Genomic DNA, 17,458 nt, shown 5'->3' with positions numbered 1-17,458 from the left:
ATTTATAAATCTTTGCTGTGAAACTGACAGAGGCATGATCAGCCTCAGGATGCCGAGCATAGGTGAAAGAAAGGTCAACATATACTTTTGCCTCTTAGGGAAGAAGTCAGGAAGGGTGTCCAGGTGAATTAAAAGTCAGATACACTTAATCTGTTGCATTCCAACTCTTCATGACAATATCTATATAATAAACAGTGTGGTGTCTGGATCTGATACTGTGTTGGACTTGGTCCAAAAGTACCTGCATTCAAATCCCTACTCAGCCATTAAGTTCACTGACCTTACCTATGCCAGTCACTCTCACTCTCTCTCTTTACCTAACCTACCTCACAGAGTTGACATGAAGATAAAGCAAAATAATCTCCCTTTAAGCCAGCCTAAGGAAGGGAGGGATACAAGTGTGAGAAATTAATGTACAGGTAATTGAGATGAAGCCCAAGTGCATGTAACTGCATTTGCTTACGTTTCCACCTTCTTATCCTCTCCCCTTTCCCCTCTCAAATTTATTTTCCCTGTAACAAAATTTGGACTGTAAGCTCCTTGAGGCAAGGAGCAGTCTTCTGTGTGTCACTGTAGGATGCAACCTGCACTGATGGCGCTATATAAATAACAACAAACAACCTTCTTTACCCAATGACTTCAACAGAGATTTAAAGAAACTGAAGTGTACCTTCCAACATAAAGTTTTCTAAGGAATACTTTGTTCAAAAGAAATGCCACAAGAGAAAGTACAAATCACATGCCCCGCCTCATTCACCGCTTCTTTGGCTGTCAAGTATGAGAACCTCACCTCGTCCAACTCACTAATGCAGTGAATATCAGCTTCAAATCCATGTTCCTTTGCCTGCTGGCATATTTCCTCAGCTATGGCTTTTGCCTGGCCCTTCTGGCTTGCATAAAGCAGCAAAAACCTCCTATTTGTTTTACAGCACATCTTTCAAGGTTCAGCTACATGGGAAAGAGAAGGACAAAGGCAAGGCAATTACTTCATATGGAAGTATTAGATCACAATCATTTCTAGAACCAGCAACTCCCCCCGCCCTCCTCCCAGTACATCACTCACGCTCTCTCTCTAGTTCTCTAACCAGCTGCAGGTTGCAGCATACTTTCAGGGTCATGTAAGACAATGATTACACAGGGAGCACAGTAGCTCCCAACTGCACCAGTCCCTTGACCCATCTTTTCTCCTGCCTCCTGCAGAGCAAAAGTGAGTCCCATTTACACTAGCAGGAATGGGAGGTGGGTTGCTAAGGAGCAAGAGGAAACTAGTGGAGGAGCACGGCAGGAGGCACAGAGACTGCTTAGGCCTTTAAGGGTGCAATCCTACGGCCGCTAGTTAGTGGAGACAACCATAGGATAGGTCTGTTCCTGGAGAACCGACCCCCACCCCCTCCTGCGCCGCCTCATAGGCAGCGTGGATCAGCCCCGCACTCCGTGCTCATAAGAGCAACACAGAGTGGAAAAAAATGGGCATTCCCAGGGGCAGGGAGATTGGAAATGTCAGTACAACACATCCTATGCGTCGTCCGGCCGCTGCTTCCCACGCTCAAAAGGTCCCATGGCTAGACAGCCGAAATTGGCTGTCTAGCTGCGAACGCTGAGTGGGGGAAGCAAGGAGGAGATCCGCTCCTCACCACTCCTCCTGCCCTGCACTGGATAGGCGGTCGCCCCTGGGCTCAGAGGAGACCATTGATCCAGATAGGATTGCTCCCTAAAGGTAGGCATGATATCTGTGTTGACATCTGGCAATCCTAGCGTTACACAAATAGGTATTGCCTAACATAGCATTCAGCTCTCTCATCCATCCTTTGATGCTTATAAAACAGACGGCCACAACAAAGGCCAATAAGCACAAGGATCAGCTCCTATCAACTTGAAAATCCCACCCTCCCTTTTGAGAAAACCTTGTGCAGATTATTTATTTAAAACATTTGTATCCTGCCCTATATCATTAAGCTCTCACAGCGGCATACAGACAAAATCAATTTAAGCAGTATAAAACAATGAATAATTTAAACAGCTAAAAGCATATTAAACCATGAAACAAACTAATACCAATTAGAAAATCTAAAACAATAAAACAGTTAAAACAGCATGCAACTTTATGGAATTCAATTAGACCTCAAAGGTTTGGTGAAAAGCCATGTTTTAACTTGGCACTGAAACGCCAAGATTATCCTATTTGCTGCTTATGGGGAATCCCACAAAAAGTTCTATTTTTTCCACTTTAAAAATGACCACAGACTAAAGTCTTGCTGAGAAAATGCAGAGTGCTTCTCTCCATTCCAACCATGATATTTTTTGAAACACATGACTGCCTATCTACACAGACAAAGCATCTGTGAGCATATGAAGAGTGTTTTTCCTTCGGGAAATACACATGTACGTGTATCTGCACAAAGCATCTCTGAGCATATGAAGAGTATTTCCTTTGGGGGTCGCTTCTGCTCTGAAAAACGCTGAGCTCAAGATGGCTTCTGAGCACGTGTGGAGTGCCTTTCACCCTCAGACGGAAAGCATATGCGAATAAATGGAAAGACGCAGTCCCCTTAATAGAAAGTAGGAGAACAGCAAGCAAAACCCTTGGGCGCAGACCGTCTTCTGGCTTTCGATCCTTCCTTCATTCTCAGAAAAAGACACAGAGGCCCCGACACATGCTAGTTATGCCGCTGCTCGGGTTCTTCTTAGGACGTCGCCGGCTGGATTAATTCCGGCCGGCCGAAGGCCCCTCCGGCCACGGCTCCGGCAGAAGCCGCGCGAGCCCAACGCGGCCGGGCGGACTCGGCCAGCGCGTCCCCTCGGGAACCGGCGCCCCGCCCCCAACCGGCCCAGCGGCCCCGCCTCGAGCTGATCAAGCTCACCCGTCCAGCGGGCGCTGGCCGGAGCCCCCGAGCCCTCCGCGAGCCGGGCCGTCAGGAGAGCGCGGCCAGGACCGCGCCTCACGCCCGCAGGCCGGCAGGCAGGCAGGCGGGGCGGCCTCCTCAGAGCCGTCGCGCCTCGCCCAAGGGGCGGGACCAGTCCCCGGCTGCGCGCAAGAGAGACCAAAAGGCGGACCGATAGTGCCACTGTCCGAAGAGCGGACTTCCAGGCTCCTTCTGGCATTTCCCCCGAGCGGGGGTGGGAGCTGCTGTTCCTCGAAAACAATGGAGAGCTCCGGACTGCCGTAGCTGGGAATGAGCAGCCGCGCGGAAGAAGGGGCTGCGGCGGCGGCGGCCGGTGGCTCCAGTCACAGACTCATAGAATAGCAGGGTGGAAGGGGCCTACAAGGCCATCGAGTCCAACCCCCTGCTCACTGCAGGAATCCAACTCAGAGCATCCCCGACAAATGGCTGTCCAGCCTCGTTTTGAACGCCTCCAGTGTGGGAGAGCCCACCGCCTCCCTAGGGAATTGGTTCCATCGTCGTATTGCTCTAACAGACAGGAAGATTTTCCTGATGTTCAGCCAGAATCTGGCTTCCTGCAGCTTGAGCCCATTCTTCCGTGTCCTGCACTCTGGGATGATCGAGAAGAGATCCTGGCCTTCCTCTCTGTGACCACCTTTCAAGTACTTGAAGAGCGCTATCCTCTCTCCCCTCAGTCTTCTCTTCTCAAGGCTAAACATGCCCAGTTCTTTCCGTCTCTCCTCATAGGGCTTTGTTTCCAGTCCCCTGATCATCTCTGTTGCCCTCCTCTGAACCCTCTCCAGCTTGTCTCCATCCTTCTTGAAGTGTGGCGCCCAGAGCTGGACACAGTACTCCAGATGAGGCCTAACCAGTGCTGAGTAGAGGGGAACTAGTACTTCCCGGGATTTGGAAGCGATGCTTCTATGAATGCAGCCCCAAAGGCTTTGTTTCCAGTCCCCAGATCATCTTTGTCAATGTCAGTAGGGCAGTGAATCCGCTCTGGATTTCCGTCAGGACCAGGCAGAACTCTAAAGGAGCTATCCAAACTGCTGAATCCTATCCCCCGAATGGGTTCAGAACCTGGGAGAGCTCCTTCACAGTTCTGGCTGGTTCTGACCGAAACCCAGAGCGGATGCACCACCCCACTGATATCGGAGCCACCAGCCTCCACCGCAAGTAGAGTCAAATTCAAGAGTTTGCGCTGCTTTTAACAGGTTTTTATAATTAAACGTCTCCTTTTTTAAGTGCCCTGCCAGCATAAATACGGGCCATAGCTATTATTCCCATACTGCGAGGGCAAGGAAGGGCAGCAGCCACAAGGAGGGTGGACTACAACAGCCCTGCAGTGCAGTCCAGTGGTTCTTGTCCCGCTACATTGCGGGCTGGGGCAGGACTGAGAGACAGTAGTCGCTTCTGGTCCCCTAGAGATGTAGCCTACTGCTAATATTGCTCGTTTGAGGTGAGGCTGAAAGATGGCTTTTTCCGACAAGCTGCTCCCCACATGTGCGGGGCTACAACTCCCATCATCCGCAGCTAGCGAACCCCTTTGGCTAGGGAGGGCTGTTCTAAATCAATTGCCATCTCTAACTCCGCCCTCCCGTGAACGGAGACGCGAGTTACGCGGCTTCGTTCATTTTCATACAAAGGGTTGTTGCGCCTTTACTCCGCTATTGGCGTGAAATGGAGCTCCGAGGTGCAGGAAGCCGAGGAATGTGTCACTCTACACTTTCTGCCTCTTCGGAACAGAACAGCGAATCAAAACCAGCCTGAGGGGGGAGGCGGCCCGCGAAGAAATGTAGCCAATTAATGAAAGAGGTAGGAAGGGCGGGAACAGGGAGGCGAAGGAGAAATTCGATTGGGTCTCTGGTTATGACGAGAGGAAATCAGAGGTCGTTGAGGCCGGAAACGCGGAGGCTGAGGTAAAACTCGCGTAGAACATGCGGGGCCTCGGAGGGGAGTGTGAGCGCGGGGCTGACCGAAGCGTTGCCGTGGGCGTGCTGTGTGCCACCCGTTAACCCCTTCGCCGACAAGTTGGCGGACTGCCTGTCCCTGACTCAGGACTAGTCTCTTGTTGTCCTTGTGGGCTACGGGCCAGCAGAAGGCCCAAACTTCATCTCCGCATGTTTACGCTCAGCCAGCCGTAGGGCGGGGCTTTGTCTCTGCGCGAGTCGACAAGGTGAAAGGAGTCGCTGGGGGGCTGGTGAAGGGACGGGCGTGACTGCGCACGTAACTAGGGTTGCCGGCTTTGCGGGCTTCAGAATTTCCGGCACCATTGGCAGAGCGTCCCAGGGCAGGTGCCGCTACCTCCTCTTGTACTGAACAAAGCTCCCCCCCCCTTTCGAAGAGGGCCTAAGAGCAAGGCCTTTTTGAGCATGGTGTGAGTGCCTTCGTCCATCGTCCCTGCCATTGGGAGAAAGGTAAACAGGGCTGCTTTTAAGGGCTGGAGAATTATAAAGGCAAGGTGACTCTCCGCTGTAAAGGGAAGCAGCTGTTTGGGGTGAGGGACTAAAATAGAGAGCCCCTGAGCAAGTGCAGTGTGTCATCTACCCTTAGACCAGGGGTACACAATTTGTGGCCCTTAAGGGCGCAGTCCTATGCGTGTTTAGACAGCAATAAGTCCCAGAGTTCCCCAGCCAGCAAAGCTGAGAGTCGTAGGGCTTATTGCTGTCTAAACATGCATAGGATTGTGCCCTGAGCAGTTTTGGCCTACAACTCCACTGGCTATCTTGGCTTGGGCTGAAGGGAGTTGTAGGTTAAAACATCTGGAGGGCCACAAATTGCCCACCCTGTGAAAGCAGCTCTCTTTGCCCTGAGCTCCTTTCTACTTTTACAGTGAGCTGCTTCTCTCTGTTCTTCAGGCGTTAGTTGTTCCTAACTGCATTCCTATCCACATGTGAAAATAAGGCCTGTTGAACACAGTGGAGATTATTTATGGGTAAACATCGCAAAGATTTCTAGTAGGGTAGCCTTGTTAGTCTGCTGCTGCAAAAACAACAAAGAGCCTTGTGGCATCTTAACATACTTATTATGGCATAAATTTTCATGGACTACTAGGTGCATCTAATGAAGTGGTCTGTAGTCCACAAAAGTTTGTCCCATAATAACTAAGGAAGCATTATAGTAAAAACCCTTGGCTTTAAGATGTCACAAGCCTTTGTTGTTTATTGTTGTTGTTCAGTCGTCAAGTCTTGTCCAACTCTTTGTGACCCCATGGACCATAGTATGCCAGGCCTTCCTGTCCTCCACTCTTCCCAGAGTGTGCTCAAGTTCATAGGCGTACATTCTTACTGTATTTTATGAGTCACTTTTCCAGAACATTCAAAGCAGCATAGAATAAAAATGCCCACCCGCCCCCAAATCACGGAAATAAACCCGCACAGCCAAAACCTAGTATTGCCTTAGTTGGGTCCGCCTCTCGCAAACCAGATCCACTCTTGAATAGTACAATATAAGCCAGCCTTCCTCAACCTGATGCCCTCCAGTTGTGTTGGACTGCAACTCCCATAACTCCATTGGCCATGCTGGCTGGGGATCATGGGAGTTACAGTCCAACACATCTGGAGGACACCGGATTGGGGAAGGCTGGCATATGAAGACTTAACGATAGGCCGGTGAGCATGCCTTTTTGTGGACCCTTGTGATGCCAAATCCTGTCACAGTGAGAGCTGCAGCAAGGTCTTGCTATTAGACCTTAACTGGTGGCACAGGAGAAGGATCTCTTGAGAGCATTTTGAAGTCGTCTTTTCCCTTGCCCCACCTGATATAAGAGATTATGTGCATTTGTTTGTACATTATTGTCTGCAATGCCTCCCAAAGGGAGTCCTGTTTAATTTGAGGTTAGGTTGGTGGGAGAGAGGATGGTGGAACTGGGGCAGGTGACAAGCAATAGCAGCAGTTGTGGGTGACCCTGCAGCAGCAAAACTTCAAGGATTCTTTATAAGTGAAGCTGCACAAGGTTTTTTACTATAATGCTCCTTTATTGATTGTGTGCTTGTATTCCTGTTAGCTGCCCAAATTACACTAAATGAGATAGGCAAAGGCCCAGTGGATCACTACAAATACTTATTCACTGCCTCTTCATTATGGGCAGAGCAGTTTGTACTTCTTGCCGCCACCACCACACCCTCCCCAAAATTCTGTGCCCCGGTAATTGACATTCCACAACAAGAAAAGCTGAATCTTGAAAATTGAGAAGAGCTTGCAGAGCTGTACTTGGCTTGCGCAATTTATCTTGCCTTTTAAAATTATTTTGTGTAATTTCTTCTGTGGGGAAAGGCAAAATGCTGCAGGATACCACAGCCTCTTACCTGACTGCTGGAATTCTTATTCAGCTACTTCTCTGGCTTCTGGGACTAAAGTAGCCCATCATACTTTCAAGCATACCTTTGCAGCCTTAGGAGGTAAGAATGTGCTTTTCTCAGAAGATGAAAACTTCTCGGGAAGCTGGATTCTTTGGCCATCATCACATTCTGTACTTTTTCTGCAGAATTATGGCATAAACATGGCACTGATGATGGGACCTCCTGGCTGCCCTTTCAAGCTGCTTTATAGGAGGTGACCTCTGTGGTGACGCTGACTTTCCTTTTTTTGTCTTCCAGGGGCAATGTTCAGAGCTGACCTGAGATGGCCTCAATTAATTTCAAATGTTTCCAGGCTTATACTTCCAGAGTACAAGCATTCACACAACTGCTAACTGGAAGCAGAGCCTTGAAGCTCTTCAGGCAGCAAATTCAACAGCTCAGGTTCTGCCACTGTGGTTCTTCAGCATTACGAACAGTGTGTTCAGTTAATAGTTTTCGGCGTGTGTTTTGGAGAAACTACCATGTGGAATTGGGAAACCATCCCAGTTCTGTTATGGGAACGGTGCAACTCCATGGTGAGGCTGGTGACAATTTAAAATCTCATGGCAAATGGACAGATGAACAACTGTTCTTGAAGGAGTTGAACTGTTTTTCTTCATACAAAGACATTTTCAAATTTGTACATTCATTGCAAAGTTTATCTGACACCATGGTGGCAGCTGCCTTTCAGAGGGTGTGTGACATCCAACTGGAGGACAACATACTGAAAAATCCTGAGGAGGTGATGGAGGATGATGTCTTCAAGTCACTTTGCTTCCAGCTGGAGCATGAATCTCAGAATCTATCTGACTCTGGTCTTGTAAACTCACTAAATGCTTTGATAAAGTTGCGTGTGGACCCTTGGAGCACCTTGATGGTTCGTTTGGTGTCAGAGAGCCAGGAACGTCTTGATAAGGGCCAGATGTCTATTAGAAATTTGTGCGTTCTTGGAGAAGGGTTATTTAGCCTGGAGGGTCCAGGCTCTGCTGTGCTGGAACAAATCATGAACCAAATTCAAAGTACAAACCTTAAGGACTGGAAGGCTGATGAAATGGCCATGGTCTACAGAATTCTACAGCTGGGTGTAGAGGGGAGAGGGAAATACCAAGACCTGCTAAACAAAATGAACAATTTCACCATAACTCAAGTTTCTCAGTTCAGTCCCAAACTGACAAGTACTGTATTAAATGCTCTGGTGGTTCTTGATCAAACCCAAGCCATTCCCTTGGTGATAAAGCTTTGTAAGCATTCGGTACGGCACATCCCACGCTTCACAGATGACGAAATAGTAAACGTCCTGGAGGCTCTAATTCATTTTGGGCACAACGACCAGTTCTTCACAGAAGCTCTGGAAAGACATGTTGCCAAATATGCTTTCACCATGCATTCTGATGCAGTTTCCAAAGTCATGCAGTACTGCAGCAGGAAGCACATACTTTCCAAAACCATCTTCAATGCAGTAGCAGAAGGTTTTATCTACAATGCTGACAATTTCACCACTTCCCAGATCACTGAACAGGTTGTCCCATTTGGGAAACTCAACTATTTACCACCATGTGCTGCATCTCTTTTCCGAAAGCTGGAAAGGATACTCAGCACTCGATTTGCTCAGTTTCAGCCTCATGTGCTCTTGAATCTTCTTCATGCATGCATCCTTGTTGAGCGCTATCCACTCAATTTTCTGGCAAAAGTATTTAGTCCCTATTTTCTGCAGCAGTTGCAAGGTAAGCATGTTAGGTCTATGTTCCTATTACTGCATTCTTCTTAGAGTGGTGGTTTTCTGACTGCTCTTAGGAACCCCAGGGGTTCCTCACTACGAAGATCAAAATGGAAGGGGTAGGAAAACATGGAGGGCTATAGTGAAAAAGATGACCATTATTTGAAAAATAGAAAAACTCAAACGGTTAGTTTTTAAAAAATCAATAGGGTGGCCAACTTCCTGGAAAACTACTCTGGTATTTCTGATCTTTCTTAATAATGTGTAGTCTCAAGGAAGCCCTGAACACATTGTAAGGGTGTTACAGGGGGAGAGGGTGTGGCCATCTGGGAACACACACACCCCGGGGGGGGCAGATTGAGACTCCAGATGGGCTGGATTTGTCCCCTGTAGCAAGACATTCTCTGTTCACATGGAGCAACAGTGAGGCCCCAGGCCTGGTTGTTGCCCTGCAGAAACTGAGAATCCACCCTAGAATGTGCCCTAGAATCCTTTCAGTGGCTGGTGGCAGAGACTGTGGGGCAGACAAATCAATAAAGAAAGTAGGTTTGAAAACTACTGATTTGGGATACCCCTAGACCTGTTTGAGTCATCTGGAGAGCTGCGATAGCGTAGGAGCTAAGAGACTGAACTATGAAATGTGAAGTCGCTGGTTTGACTCCCCCCTCTGCCATGAACTCACTATCTAGCTACTCTGTCAGCCTCAGTCCCCCTATCTGTAAGATGGGGATAACAATATTAACCTTATAGGGTTGTTGTAAGGATTACAATTAGATAAAGTGTTAAATGCTTTGAACACTTGAAAGCACTGTACTAATTTTAAGTATGATTAAGAATTATCTTGCATCACTTGTCTGTTGCTTAAGATACTGCAAGTATAAGAAGCATTTAGGGCTGAGAAAGAAAGGGATGTGGATCTTAAGAGAAATATTTCAGACCAGTGACATGTCCCTGTTAGGTCAGTTATCTCACATGGGGCCCATTCTGAAAGTTGGGTATTCACACTGGTGCTCAGGAGTGGGTCTCAGTGGGTTTTTAGGCACAGGACTGCACATCTGCCCAGGACTGAAGTGAGGCAAATGCTCAGGGATATCCTTCTGGCATGTTGTCAATAGTGTGAACAGTTTTGGTTGGGCTTTGCCTACTTTTCCCTCAACTTCGATGACTACTATAGCTTTATACTTAAATGAAAGCTTAACAAACAGCTTTGAATAGCTATATTTCTTGCCTTAAAAACAACAACACGTAACAAAAATCTTCCTTGATGTGTCTGTGTGGTTCTTTGTGTCTCAGCTGAAGGACGTGGCTTGGAGAAGTTGGTTCTTTCTCAATTGACCCAGCTATTTCTAACAGTTACACTGGAGTGTCCATCCTATGAGGTATGAAATAAAGGCTGATCTCTTTTGTTCCTATGCCTGATTCTGTGCATGTTTACTCAGAATCAGTAATAATATTGCTTTATAATACTAGCAATCATAATAATGCTACAGTTTATGTCAAGTATTTTTATCCCGCTCCTTAGCCAAAAAGGCTCCTGGAGCAGCTTACATGCAGTCAGTAAAACACGACAGTCCCTACCCACAGGCTTACAGTCTAAAAAATACACAACACACAAGGAAAAAGGGATGGGGAGGGAGGAGGAAAAAAATGAAGTAGTCTTTTGGCATGGCTGGTGAGATGGTCTCGCTTCCCCCTCTGAGCTCCCTCAGCACAGCCTGCTGCAATGGCTGGTGGTGGTGGTGACAGTTGAGGGAGGAGGAGCTCCCTCCTCCCTCAACATAAGTAACAGCAGTGATAATGAATTCTGTTGGTAGTTTAGGTTGCAATCCTGTTGTTCCTGGGAGAGCATTCAAAGGGCCATGGGCTATAGCTGGCCTTCCTCTCCATCTGCAAAAAGGAAGGTCCATCCTCCGAAACCTTGGTGCAGCAGTGGAAACCTCTGCTGCCGACAGCATTTCTCTATCTTTGCTCTGTTCTGGTGGCAATAGCCCAAGGGGGCATGCCAGGGGCTGATCCCTGGACGTGCCCCCAGACTGTGCCCAGTGGGCTTGTTTTCTTTCCCATTGGAAGAAGAGCAGCTGGCAAGGAAAAAAGGAAAGGAATGGGTAAAAAGCCACACACACTTCCTGCCCTGTCAGCACAAGCCTGGCAGGGCTTTGGATTTAGTAGTTCCTCTGCCACTGGTTCTCCCTTTGCTGCCCCGTGGGGCTTGCTCTGCCTGCTAAGCCTTCAGTTCAGCAATATACCAATGCAAAAGCCACTCCCAAAGCCAGGCTACAAGTAACTTGCCAAGTTACTCCTGTTTGCTTTCCACTTGTTTATCTATATGCATTTGTGCAGCTGGCATAAATCAACTTTGCTTTTCCTCTCCTGTGTTAACAGGGTCCCAAACTCCTTTCAAAATATCAAGTCAGGTCCTTTCTCACTCCAGGCCATTCGCTAGAGTCCTTGGTAGATATTCAGCTCTACAACAGAGTGAAGGCTGGCCTGACTGACCTCCTGGGGGCCCGGATATATTTTGCCTCCCATGTGTTAACACCGTACTGCTATACTCTAGGTAGGCACACTGTTGCTCATTTTAGTGTAGCTGTATGTAAATGTGTATGTAAAGCTGTATGTAAAGGGGCCGCGGTGGCTTAGTGGTTAAGACGCTGAATTGCAGACCGGAAGGTCAGCAGGACAGCAGTTCGAGACCCGAGTGCTGCGTGACAGAGTGAGCTCCCGTCTTCAGTCCCAGCTCCTGCCAACTTAGCAGTTCGAAAGCAAGAAATTGCAAGTAGATAAATAGGTACTGCTTCGGCGGGAAAGGTAACAGCGTTCCGTGCACCTCGGTGTTCAGTCACGCTGGCCACATGACCACGGAAGCGTCTTCGGACAATGCTGGCTCTTCGGCTTAGAAATGGAGATGAGCACCACACCCTAGAGTCGGACACGACTGGTTGGGGACACCTTTACCTTACCTTATGTAAATGTGAATGGCCCTTGCCTGGAATTTTGCAATATGTTTTGTTTCAGTGTGTAAAATAACGCTGTGTTCGTCCTAAAGAGGCCTGCACCTGGCATGCATGAGTGCAAGAGTTACGGCTGGGCCTCCAAATGATTGTAGGGGTTTGGGGGAGGCTCACGCAAAACACACAGCAGGCATATGCTTCTCCCAAGTGGTAATTCAGCCACCTATCAGCCTAGATGTTACTTGTCAAATGCCTTTCCACCTAGCATATAGGAGTACTGCATGTACTTCTCGGGGATTCTGTGAGTAAGGGCCATTGGCCCCCACACACTGCAGGGGTGGGCAGCCTGTGGCCCTAAGGCTCTCTGTGGCCCTTAGGCTCTCTGTGGCCCTTAGCCTAATTTTAAAAGCCCTGTGCAAACTGTCAGTTCAAACTTCTGGCAAGAGCAGATTGCCCTATCCTGCCAGCCTGCTGGGCGGGGAGGAAGGGAGTTGGGAGAGACAGGAAAGGGTTGCAGAAAGAGAGAGAGAAAATGCGTGGTCCCACCCACCATCAGCTTGTGACCCCTGACAGATTACCTGAGTGAATGTAACTCTTGACAGAAAAAGGGTTCCCCACCCCTGCGCTACACTCTTCTGTGAAGGCAGACAAAAAAAACATGCTGCAGTGTCTGTGGGTTTAACTGTATAGGGCAAACAAAAAGAAATATAACAAAGAATAGAACAGCAGAGCTGAAGGAGAATTCTTAGCTTTTTCCTCTTTGTTCCTTCCTCACACCAGATATTGAGATTAAACTTGATGAAGAAGGATTTGTATTACCAGCTAATAGATATGAAGAGGTGTACCGAAGGTAAGTGCAACTCAACTGTTGGTGACAGTGTCTTCATGGGTAAGGGAACCTTGGGCTTGTTTTTAAAAAGAACTCACAACAGGTTGTCTGACCCTGAACAAGCTTTTTCTGTTATTTCTTTTTCATACAGTGGTCAAAGTAGTGTAAAAATTTTTCCTACTCTTTCAATGTGTGTTTATATTTGAAATGTTGGTTCTAAGCCATGCTGGTAAGTGGTAGATTCTCACAGATCATGAGGACAGAAGTAGGGGGTTACTCATGTGCTGCAGTTGCCAGATTATCAGTTTGGAATTTTTCTCCCAGAGCTTTAAAACTCTCTGGTCTTGCTCAGCACATGGGCGCGGGGGGCGGGGGGAGTCTCCAGCCTTGGCCTCTTCCTGCACCCTTCCTCTTTCTCTCACAGCTGCCACTTCACCTCAGGAAATGTCTTGGGAAGCAGTACAGTTGCCATGTTCTTCCCTGCCCCTCACGTCCAAACTAATTCAGGGTTCTTCCTGTTCTCTGCATCTTTCTCCCCTTCCCCTTTGCATTCCTTTTCACTCCCCCAAGGGTGCTATCACAGGAGGGAAGCAGTGTGCAGTTCCTCAGGGTAATCTGAGAGGGAAGGAAGCCCCACCCTTCACATGTTGCTGCCGCTGTAGATGCTCTTTGTGCAGGAGAGGTGTGAGAGGCCTTCCTTTCCCCAGCAAGCCACCCCTGATTTGAGCAGCAGGAGCAGTAGACCAGATAGAATCCACCCCCTTTTCATCCATCCATTACATCCTTCCACCTCTGCCCTTGAGATATGGTGGCCATGCTACGAGCTGCTGTTGTGCTTCCCTTCTCATAGGAGCCAATGTTAGGGCTATTCTGAGCCCTTCTTGTATATTTATGCACAGGAGTGCAAAAGCTCTTGGATCTTCTGTGGATACAAGATTACTGTACATCTAGTCATTCTCTAGTGTGCATGTAGATTTAAGTAAGACACTGCTATTCAGTGCCTAAAGTTGGCTAGGCTGTACCACAGCCTTCCCCAGCCCAAAACCTTACAGGTGTGTTGAACTGCATCTCCCATAATTCCTAGCCATGGGGTCAAGCTTTTCGTGTCAGTTGGCACATGGGGAGTTTTGAGAGGGTGACATGGATGCTCTCACAAAATGGCTGCCATAGGGGTGGGGCTTGCCCATTCATAAATGCCTGTTGAGGCAGGCATTTGGGGTGGGCTAGGGTATTTTAGAAAATGTTTTTATTGTAGAATTTTATTGTTTTAAACTGTTTTTATTGTATGTTGTACATCGCCCAGAGTGGCTGGGTGACCAGCCAGATGGGCGATTAATAAATTTAATAATAATAATAATAATAATAATAAAATGGCTACCATGGTGGGTCACAAAACACTTATTTCTCAACATGGCAAAAGAAATGTGCTCATGCACCTAAATACAAGGCAGAGGTGGGGGGGGTCAGCGCTCCAGAGCACAACCCCACTCTTTTGAACCCAAATAAAGATGGCACTGGAGGGCAGGCCTTCGTTTTGCAGCAGGTCACTGTCCCAGTTTTAATTTAAAAAATCTTAAGAAATAAAATAGACATCAGAAAGGGCAGGAAGCCCAGCAGGCACCAAGAGAGGGGTCTGTGGGCAGATTAGTGCCCACAGGCACCGTGTTGGAGAACTTGGTCCTAGCCAGCATGGCCAGTTATGGGACTTGCAGTCCAACACATGTGGAGGGTTGGGGAAGCCTGCTGTACATGTCTCATAGACTGATCCACCTGGGGTTGCAAACTGCCTGCATTGTAATTAAGGAGAGTGTTCAGGGCTCGCTTACCTCCTAGTTGCTGCTTACATGTGGCTGGATCCTACATGAATCCAGAAATATCCCAACAGCAGCATCATGTTGACCTGACAAGATGACACAGGAACATCCCGTGTCTGTGCCACCAGCCCATGACAGGGTGCAGTGCTGCTGCCACTGCAGGATCTTTCCCTGACGTCCAAGTGCCTCATGAGAGTCTGCTGTTCAGATGTTACTGGAGTAATATAGCATCCAGCCACAGGGAAATGGCACCCACACCACATCAGTAAGGCATGAATCTGGCTGGGTACTAGCATTATCCAGACATGTAATAGCCTACAGTTTTAGGTCTTAAAAATTAGGAACAGTGTGGGGTGTCCTAAATGTTTGATTCTGCTATGGTGATAGCTCAATTTAATGACAAATTGTGTTTAATTGGCAGGATAGCGCTCTGCATTGATGGCCAAAAGAGATTTTGTGCCAACAGTCACAATCTTCTTGGAAAAGAAGCCATTAAACAAAGGCACCTGCAACTCCTTGGTTATGAAGTTGTGCAGGTAAATCTTCAACATAGATCTTGTAAATCAACCAGCTTACTATGCCAAGGTGTACTGAGAAGTGCAGCTGTCCCTTTCAAATGACAAGGTGCCATGCACACCACATAGTTCTTGTAGCTTATTGTTCCAAGCACCCCTCTCTTCCCAAATGTCTGGGTCACGCTTGCACTGGAAGTCTGTATCTGGGTCACTCTCCAGAAGCCTGGATTTCTCCAAGAGCAGATTCCCTGCCCCCCTTCCAGGCCATGCTGTTCATGGCTGCACAGCTTCAAACTGCTACTCTCTATCCTCCATGAATTGAGAGAGATGGGCAGGCTCTGTGTCCTTGGCCCATGGGTGGTCCACAGAGAATGACCAGGGTATGTTCAGCCATTTGGCCTTGGACATCAGAAGGACACAGGAGGCTGCCTTACACCAAAGCAAGCTATTGCTCCATCTAGCTCAGTATTGTCTTCACTGACTGGCAGCACCTCTCCCAGGTTGCAGACAGGACTCCTTCCTAGCCCTACCTGGAGATGCTGGGGAGGGAACCTGGGACCTTCTGCATGTAAAGCAGGGGCTCTCCCATTAAGCTCTGGCCTCTCTGAACTCCGTGGGACTGACTTATGCCGTTAGATGAGTTCAGTTAGTACCTGTGCTTAGAGCTGCAGCCTCAATAGAAGGCAACTGTTGTGTAAAACTGAGATCCCACTATTAAAGCAAAGTCCAGGTGGTTTTCGCCTTGCAATCCAGATGCTGGTCAAAAGTGGGAGGCAAGGTGGTTGCAGCTCCTTCTGCCCTTTTCCTCTGAAATCCTGTTCCTTCCCCGGCTTCCTCACCTGCTATGCAACACACCTGGAGCCTTGCTCACAACAGTAGGTGACCCAGGATGGATGACAGGATCACAAGGGTGGGCAGGAGGAGCCATGGCTGCCTTGTAAGAGATTTACAGTGGACAGGTCATTCTCACTGAATTTAGGTGAGTATAGGATTTCAGCCCTAAAAGTCTGTGTCTCATGTCCGGGTTGCAAGGTGGCAATCCCAAAGCCAGGTAAATGCTGAGGTGTCTAGCTGTGTGGAAATGAACCAAAGTAAAAATGCTTTATGTCACAGACCTACTGAGCAAATTTCACAAGGGAAAACTTAGAAGAAGTTTTATCGACATTTGCTCCCTACAAAAATATTTGAGTAACAGAGTCTTTGTTTTTTTAACTTTCAGATCCCATTTTTTGAATTTGAGCCACTGAACAACAGAAGTGATGTACTGAAGTATCTGCACAAGAAAATCTTTCCTAACTCATATAGACTGAGCTGGTGATAAAACAGAATCCACATGATGCTGAAATGTCTGTGGAGACTGGTTTATTTTTACATTTTAATGCTGGGCTTGCTAAACTACTCTGATTTTTAAACTAAATATTGGAATTAATTTTATCTTGTTTTCAGGCTCTTGTCTTCCAATAATATGAAGGGAGAAAATGTCAAAGAGTGGTAACATGCAAATAAATTTATTTTTTTGTGTGCTCTGTCGAATTCAGTTGGAGAACATTTGGGCGATGCTTGCATCCTTTTTTTTTTTAAGCATGGAGAACTGCCCTTGAAAATGCATGAGGTTGCTGCCAAAGGATGCTTACATCCTTTGTGCATTTGAGGGCTAGACACATCACTTGAAGTTGTGTGCATTTTATTTTACTGTTAATCTACCATGGGGGAATTTTTTGTACAGGCTGAAGAGATGAGGCTTTTCCCTTTCCTACCTCACTGCAATCCTGATGAAAAAAACAGTCTCCTCCAAAATCTGATGTTAACCCTGGGGCATGAGGAAGCTCCCATTGGTGCCAATGGAAGCATCCTTTCTGGTGCTGATAGCAAATTGTGTCCATGGGGGGTGGTTGGTTCTTGGGGCAACAGTGGGGAAAGAGTTAACTCTTCAAGCATCGCATCTAGTTTGGCCCTGATTGCTTCTCATTAGCAGAGTCTGTCCCTTGCTTTCTTCAAGTGATCTTTGTGTCTTCCTATTTTGACAGGCATGTCAATGGCTATACAATAAAGATACTGTATAGGAATATAGAGATTTGAAATAAGGCTTTACACTTACTATCCCATCTATCAAGTACTAGGCATACCCAATAGATGGGTGGGCATGTTTGGTTTATGGAAGTCATAGTATGTGCAAAGCTTGATGTAGTATAGTCAAGTTAAATACATACCTTTTCCTTAGCTTTCCATAACATACCTTATGAAGAAAAGTTCATAATCAATGTAACTAGTGCGTTGGCACCGTAAGACATGGTCATGAAGAGCAATGTACAGTAGAGTTTTGTTTCCAAGACTGAGAGAAAAGACATTTTAAGCAAGAACAAGTACTGCCAATGCCTTCATTTTTAATCAAACATCTGATTCATTTACG

General features: G+C 47.3%; 2 protein-coding genes across 6 annotated transcripts in view; one reads left to right on the top strand and one right to left on the bottom strand.

Moving 5' to 3' along the window:
• The window catches only part of MTRR (5-methyltetrahydrofolate-homocysteine methyltransferase reductase), a 34,090-nt gene extending 31,087 nt beyond the window's left edge, over positions 1 to 3,003 (bottom strand). The window contains exons 1-2 of the mRNA XM_084850686.1: positions 2,862 to 3,003; positions 791 to 948 (exon numbers count right to left, since the gene is read on the bottom strand). Coding sequence (XP_084706812.1) covers positions 791 to 934 — 144 coding nt within the window. The 5' untranslated portion in view covers positions 935 to 948; positions 2,862 to 3,003. The remainder of the gene's footprint in view (positions 1 to 790; positions 949 to 2,861) is intronic.
• Positions 3,004 to 3,050: 47 nt separating this feature from the next.
• Positions 3,051 to 17,125, top strand: FASTKD3 (FAST kinase domains 3). Of its 5 annotated transcripts, none has more exons than XM_084850688.1 (7): positions 3,051 to 4,801; positions 7,481 to 8,946; positions 10,233 to 10,318; positions 11,322 to 11,496; positions 12,671 to 12,740; positions 14,955 to 15,069; positions 16,268 to 17,125. In XM_084850688.1, exons 2-7 carry the CDS (start codon positions 7,506 to 7,508, stop codon positions 16,364 to 16,366), a joined length of 1,986 nt encoding a protein of 661 aa, XP_084706814.1. In that variant the 5' UTR covers positions 3,051 to 4,801; positions 7,481 to 7,505; the 3' UTR covers positions 16,367 to 17,125. The 5 variants fall into 5 exon arrangements, 4 of the variants coding, with proteins under 4 accessions (XP_084706814.1, XP_084706815.1, XP_084706813.1 ...); XM_084850689.1 differs by having other exon boundaries at positions 4,778 to 5,058; XM_084850687.1 differs by having other exon boundaries at positions 4,778 to 5,299.
• Positions 17,126 to 17,458: the final 333 nt, after the last annotated feature.

Source organism: Heloderma suspectum, chromosome 4 (genome assembly GCF_057233095.1).
Source record: "Heloderma suspectum isolate Gila_16-S chromosome 4, 16-S_ref, whole genome shotgun sequence".
Lineage (NCBI taxonomy): Eukaryota > Metazoa > Chordata > Lepidosauria > Squamata > Helodermatidae > Heloderma > Heloderma suspectum.
This window is presented reverse-complemented; position numbering and strand designations above follow the sequence as displayed.